Source organism: Cebus imitator, unplaced genomic scaffold, assembly GCF_001604975.1.
Source record: "Cebus imitator isolate Cc_AM_T3 unplaced genomic scaffold, Cebus_imitator-1.0 Scaffold575, whole genome shotgun sequence".
NCBI lineage: Eukaryota > Metazoa > Chordata > Mammalia > Primates > Cebidae > Cebus > Cebus imitator.
The window spans coordinates 224428-231360 of record NW_016107890.1 but is presented as its reverse complement, the minus strand read 5'-3'; the positions used below and the strand labels follow the sequence as shown (position 1 = coordinate 231360).

The window sequence follows — 6933 nt, the reverse complement described above, 5'->3', positions numbered from 1 at the left end:
TAATTTATTTGATGGAATGAAACCACTGGGAGTGCCCTGTGGTTCTAAGATGCAGCATCTTTTATTTATTTATTTATTTTTTTGAGACAGAGTCTCATTTTGTCCACCAGGCTGGAGTTCAATGGCATGAATCTCGGCTCACTGCAACCTCTGGCTCCTGGGTTCAAGCAAGTCTTGTGCCTCAGCCTCCCAAGAACTGGATGTGTGCCTCTATGCTTAGCTAACTTTTGTATTTTTAGTAGAGATGGTGTTTCACTATATTGGCTAGCCTGGTCTGGAATTCCTGACCTTGTGATTTGCCCACCTCAGCCACCAAAAGTGCTGGGATTACAGGTGTGGGCCACCGAGTCCAGCCGATACAACACCTTTCAATACAGGTGCTTGTCCTGTGCACCCTGGTCTCTGTTAAATAATAACTCCTCATTTAAACCCTAGGGTCTGAGAAAAAGAGACAGTGTGAGCTGCTCTGATGCTCCAGACCCTTGGCATCCTGTGGAAGTCACACTCCGGCGAGCTGAATCCTGAGAACTCGTCAAGCCTTGCTCTAGTCACACTACTGGAGGCTGACTAGTCAACCCATGGCTGAAGCTTGAGGAATCTTCATCAAATAAGTAAATGTGGACTGAAATCTTAATACTTGGTGCTATTCTGGCAATACTTGCTGGTTTGTTACTGTGCTATTGCTGCTGCCATCCCCTGGACGACATTTCTTGTCCCTGCTTAGTGTAACATGCCACTTTCCACTTTGTCCATAATGACTTGGATACTTGTCCTACCCATCCTGCCCTTCCGGCAGCCCAGTACCATCGCACACCCCTACTACCAACCATCCCAGGCTACCTCAAGCGAACTCATTCATTGCTAAACTGAACTAATCCAACCTTAGCCAAAGATTGTTATGTATCTCTCTCTCTGATGCAGCATGCGCTGCAGTCCCAGTCCCAACAAAAGCCTGGGTCACCACCAGCATGTCTCATCACCATAAATATGAAGGCCAGGCTATTTCAGGGCCTCTGACCCCACAAGCCCTAGCCCAGTTTCCAGTCTCTGAAACAACAAAAACCACTTTAGTAGGATGGCCATTCAGCCTCCTACGGTCCTACACAAATAATTTCACAGGCCCACCAAACAGCCAGCCTGTGCATAGGCCCATAGCCACGAGCACAGAGTTAACCTTCCGGGCCCCCATTTGTATCCAGTGCAACCATCAGACACACCCTTAGGGCAGCTGCAGCCTCACCAGTGTAACTACACTTTACAACGTAAAATTCCTTGCGACTATGCAAGCTTCCAGGTTGTTCAGGAAGCCCCGTTCAGGAGCCGCATTCGCTTTTCCTCATTACCCAGCACAGGGGCCACACTAAGCCCTGAGAAACTACTCAACAAAAATTCACGCTTTTGCAATGGTAGACACAGCCCATGTGCAGCTATGCACCCATGGACTCCTTGTAGCTTACCTCCCACTCCAACCGAATGTCTCCTTGTGCCAACCTTCCATCATTCATCCAAATGGATTCTGTTTGACACCAAAAGATTCTTCCTCCAGTGAGAGAATAGGACTAAGGGGGCCTCTCGTCTCCCTAAGCAGCCTTTTCTACCCCTTTACTGGAGCTGCACTGGCCAATACCCTAAACATGTGGGAAAGAGAATAACAAACTAGTGTCTCTCTTCAGTATACACCACCAGTTTTGCCTAAATAACCAAGGCATATTTTTCATATGTTGAACCTCAACCTACTTATATGTCTCCACTAACTGGACTGGTACCTGTACACTGGTCTTCCTGTCCCCCAAAATTTACATTGCCCCAGGGGGACAAAGTCTTCCAGTCTCCAAAAGGCTCAAGTCCCACCTCTATGGACCATACAACTAAAATCTTACTTGTGGGATTGGGAATAGCTGTAGCAACTGGGACAGGATTAGCAGGGCTGTCTACCTCCTTGTCTTACTACCACGCCCTATCTAAGGACCTCTCAGGCAGTCTGGAGGACATAGCAAGGTCTATCCTTACCCTCCAGTCTCAAATAGACTTTCTTGTGGCAGTCACACTTCAGAATTGGTGAGGCCTGGACCTCATTACTGCTGAGGGAGGAGGACTATGCACCTATCAGGGAGAGGAATGTTGCTTCGACACCAACCAGCTGGGAATGGTACATGATACAGCCCTACGGCTAACTGAAAGGGCCTCTGAAATTAGACAGCACCTCTCAGACTCATGGACCACGTGGTCCCACCTCTGGAATTGGGCACCATGGCTCCTCCCACTGATGGGACCCCTTGTTGCCATATTATTCCTTTTAGCCTTTGACCCTTGCTTAATTAACATGCTCTGAAGCTTCATTGAAGTCACCGTAATTAGGAAAACAAATACACAGTTACTAGCCCTCCGAGTGCACAAGCCACTAAGTACAGACACTATGGTGTAGAAGGTGATGCTCCCTCATATCCATAAGGGAGCATCAAAGGGGGGAATGAAGTGGAAATTTTGCCCAGGATTTTGTCAGCGTGTTGTCAGCAACCCTCCCTATTTTTGAAACCGTCCCTATTTTTGTTAGTAACTGCCTCTTTCTGCTTCTGTACCTCAGCTTACTGCTTACTAACTGGAAAACCTTAAGAGAAACTCCCTCGTTGTCTAAAACCTGCTGCATTGTCTAAAGTTCTGAGTTACTTCCCCTACCCCTTTACCTATAAAAATTTTGTACTTTTCTTAGCCGGGGTCCAGACTTTTGGGTGCGAACCCCTCTGGGCCCGCCGGTGTAATAAAGTGTGTTCCTCTGATCCCCTGAGTGCCACTTCGGTTTCTTGTCAGGTAAGATTTTCCAGAGCAAATGTAAAAAATAAAAATTAGCCAGGCATGGTGGCATGGGCCCATAGTACCAGCTACTCAGGAGGCTGAAGCGGAGAAATTGCTTGAACCCAGGAGGCTGCAGTGAGTCAAGATCGTGCCACTACAATCCAGTATGGTGACAGAGCAAGACCCTGTCTCATAAATAAATAAATAAATAAATAAAAATCTTAGACCAGATGCGGTGGCTCATGCCTGCAATCCCAACACTTTGGGATGCCTAGGCCGGCTGATCATTTGAAGCCAGGAGTTTAAGACCAGCCTGGACTACATGGTGAAACTCTATTGCTACTAAAAATACAAAATTAGCCAGGCGCGGTGGCAGGCACCTGTAGTCCCAGGTACTTGGGAGACTGAAGCAGTAGAATCACTGGAACCCGGGAGGCGGAGATTGCAGTTAGCCAGGATCATACCCCTGCACTCCAGCCTAGGTGACAGAGCAAGACTCCCTCTCAAAAAACAATCAGACAAAAACACCTAGAGAAGGATGTGCATGGGTTATATGCAAATACTATGTCATTAAAAAAAAATACTTCAGCCCCTTGAGATTTTAGTATCCCTTTAGGGCAGGGTCCTATAACTAATTCCCCACAGATACCCAGGGGCACCTGTGTCTGAAATTGCATTTCCACAGACTAGAGTCTATGGTAAAAGCTCACGAATGCTGCCTAATGGTGAGCACTTAAATTTTGGACCAGAAAATTTCCAGATGTGACAGTATGGTATGTGTCACTTCAGAGACAATTATTGGGTTACTATTTTTTGGGCATTAATTGAAACTCCTCCTGTGACTGAAGGACATTAAATATTCTTAGATCTGACATACCCATGATGTCTTGGGTGATGTCAGAGAAACACTAATGAGGAAGCTACTGCCTAGAAGAGCTGACTCTGGAATAAAATGGAAATGGTTTATACAGGAACATGATTCTGGAGGAATTCAAAGAGGTTTGCATGGTATTCACAAGCAGGTAGGCTCATTACCTCTAAGACCAACTTTGGAACCTTCCGAGGAGCTGCCAGATTCTATTGACATGTGGCTGGTGATGCCTTGTGCACACCTCTCCACTGATCAATAAAAATCTCGTTGGTTGGCAGGGCGTGATGGTTCACACCTGTAATCCCAGCACTTTGGGAGGCCGAGGTGGGTGGATCATGAGGTCAGGATTTCAAGACCAGCTTGGCCAATATGGCGAAACTCTGTCTCTATTAAAAATGCAAAAATTAGCCCGGCATGGTGGCTCTTGCCTGTAGTCCTAGCTACTTGGGAGGCTGAGGCAGAAGAATCACTTGAACCTGGGAGGCAGAGGTTGCAATGAGTTGAGATTATGTCACTGCACTCCAACCCGGGTGACAGAGCAAGACTCTGTCTCAAATAAAATTAAAAAGGTATCTAGAGAAAACAAAACACTTTTTTTTTTTTAAAGAAACACCATATTTTCCAGCTATATATGAAAATAATTCTAACTCCTTGGTGATTAATAGATAACATTTCATTTTAAAAATGTTTCTCTTGGCTGGGCATGAGGGCTCATACCTGCACTTCCAGCACTTTGGGAGGCTAAGGGAGGAGGATCCCTTGAGATCAGGAGTTCAAGACCAGCCTGGGAAACATAATGAGATCTTGTCTCCAAGAAAAAAAAATTATTTTTGAGACAAAGTCTTGGTCTGTCACCCAGGCTGGAGTGTGGTGGTGTGATTCTGGTTCACTGCAACCTCCACCTCCCAGGTTCAAGTGATTCTCCTGCCTTAGCCTCCAGAGTACCTGGAACTACAGGTGCCCACCACCAAGCTGGCCAGGCAGGTCTTGAACTCCTGATCTTCTGTCACCTGGGCTGGAGTGCAGTGGCACGATCTCGGCTCACTGTAACTTCTGCTTCCTGGGTTCAAGTGATTCTTCTGCCTCCGTCTCCCGAGTATCTGGGATTCCAGTTGCACACCACCATGCCAGACTAATTTTTATGTATTTTTAGTAGAAACTGCATTTCACCATGTTGGTCAGGGTGTTCTCAAATTCCTGACCTTGTGATTCGCCTGCCTAGGCCTCCCAAAGCGTTGGGATTAGAGGCCATTGCACCCGGCCTATTATTTTGTTGTTTTTGAGATGGAGTCTTGCTCTTGTGCAGGCTGGAGTGCAATAGCACAATCTCAACTCACTGCAACATCTCAATCCTGGGCTCAAGTAGTTTTCCTGCCTCAGCCTCCTGGGTAGCTGAGATTACAGGCACCCGCCATGATGCCTGGCTAATTTTTGTATTTTTAGTAGAGATAGGATTTCGCCATGTAGGCCAGTCTGGTCTAAAACTCCTGACCTCAGGTGATCCACCCACCTTGGCCTCCCAAAGTGCTGGGATTACAGGAATAAACCAACACACCTAGCCTCACATATATGGTTTTAAAAGCTCTTAACTCTTGGTATTATTTATTATTGACTTATTTTTTGGAAACAGGGTCTCACTCTGTCACCCAGGCTGGAGTGCAGTGGCACAATCTCAGCTCATTGCAACCTCTGCTTCCTGAGTTCAAGTGATTACTGGCCTCAGCCTCCTGAGTAACTGGGATTACAGGCACATGCCACCATGCTCAGCTAATTTTTTAATTTTTTTTAGTAGAGACCGGGTTTCTCCATGTTAACCAGGCTGATCTGGACCTCCTGACCTCAAGTGATCCACCCACCTCAGCCTCCCAATGTGCTGGGGTTACAGGCATAAGCCAAGACCCCTGGCACATTCCTGCTATTATTTACATTGTATTTTTTTCATTGTCAGACAACTGGAAAATTTACATCTGCAATTGATATTTAGCTTGGTTTGCAGTATAGCTTTCTGCTGCTGTTTATCAGGGACTAGGTTTCTCAAGTGTTGCTCAGAGAGGATTGGCAACCATGGCTTGGAGTGCCTATGGGGTTGGTGCCAGATGGGCGGGGAGTAGGCATTCTGTGAATTAGATATTGGAGTAGATGACCCTTCACCCCCAGGCACCTTCTATTCAAATGATCATAGTTAGTGGGATAGTGACAACTCCTAGAGAATCTGCATCTTTGCATACAGCTCAGGGCCTGGAAAAGAGTCAGCACCGAGTGAATATTTACTGGCTGGCTGAGATTCCTGCAAAAGCCTAACTCTGCTACAAGATTCTCAGGTGAATGCCGATGATGACTTTAAAGTCCTTGTACAGTTCAGAAACTCTATTCACATGCGCTACAGATAATTTTAAGAATTCAGGGCTGGGCTGGGCTTGGTGGCTTATGCCTGTAATCCCAGCACTTTAGGAGGTGGAGGTGGGCGGATCACCTGAGGTCAGGAGTTCGAGACCAGCCTAGGCAACATAGGGAGACCTCCCCATCTCCACACAGACACACACAAATTGGCCAGGTGTGGTGACAACGCCTATAGTCCCAGGTACTCAGGAAGCTAAGGTGGGAGGATCACTTGAACCTGGAAGGTCATGGTTGCAGTGAGCCATGACTATGCTACTGCACTCCAGTCTGGGCAACAGAGGGTGACCTTATCTCAAAAACTAAATAAACCGTTGTATCTATGTTTTGCTATCGAATTCTGTTATTTGAACTCAGGACTCTTTTCATCAAATCCTGTATTTACACCAATCAAAAAGAGTTTATTTGATGGAGTGAAACCTCTGTGTGTCCCCCGTGGTTCTAGGATACAGCACCTTTTAACACAGGTGCTTGTCCTGTGCACCCTGATCTCTGGTTAAATAACAACTCCTCACTTAAGCCCTAGGGTCTGAGAAAAGGAAACATTATGAGCAGCTCTGATAGAGGTGAGCAGAAACAAGTCAGAAATTGACCAGGATCAACCCAGGCTCTGACCTTTCCAGAGCTTTCCCCCAGCTCTGCCCTACCGCCTCCTCTCTGGCGTGTCTCCGGGTGTCCCCCATCCTCAGGTGACAGGGGTGCTGTGCACTCCCCTGTGCTTTATCCTGCAGAGGAAATTCACTAATTCCCAGGTTTATTCTGTGTCACCGCAGTCCATTCTCCACAGAAACAGTTTCTCTCTCACTGAGTGGCCTCCATGTGCTCATGTAGCACCAAAGGCCTTTTCTGTCACAATCATTTTTTGATTATCC

At 46.6% G+C, this 6933-nt stretch overlaps 1 protein-coding gene across 1 annotated transcript in view; it reads right to left on the bottom strand.

Annotated features, from left to right (window-relative positions):
- Window positions 1-6933, bottom strand: part of LOC108294356 (alcohol dehydrogenase 6-like) — a 42623-nt gene that overhangs the window by 14066 nt on the left and 21624 nt on the right. Inside the window, 1 exon segment of the mRNA XM_017516207.2 lies at window positions 1458-1516. Within this exon segment, the coding sequence (XP_017371696.2) occupies window positions 1458-1516 (59 nt within the window).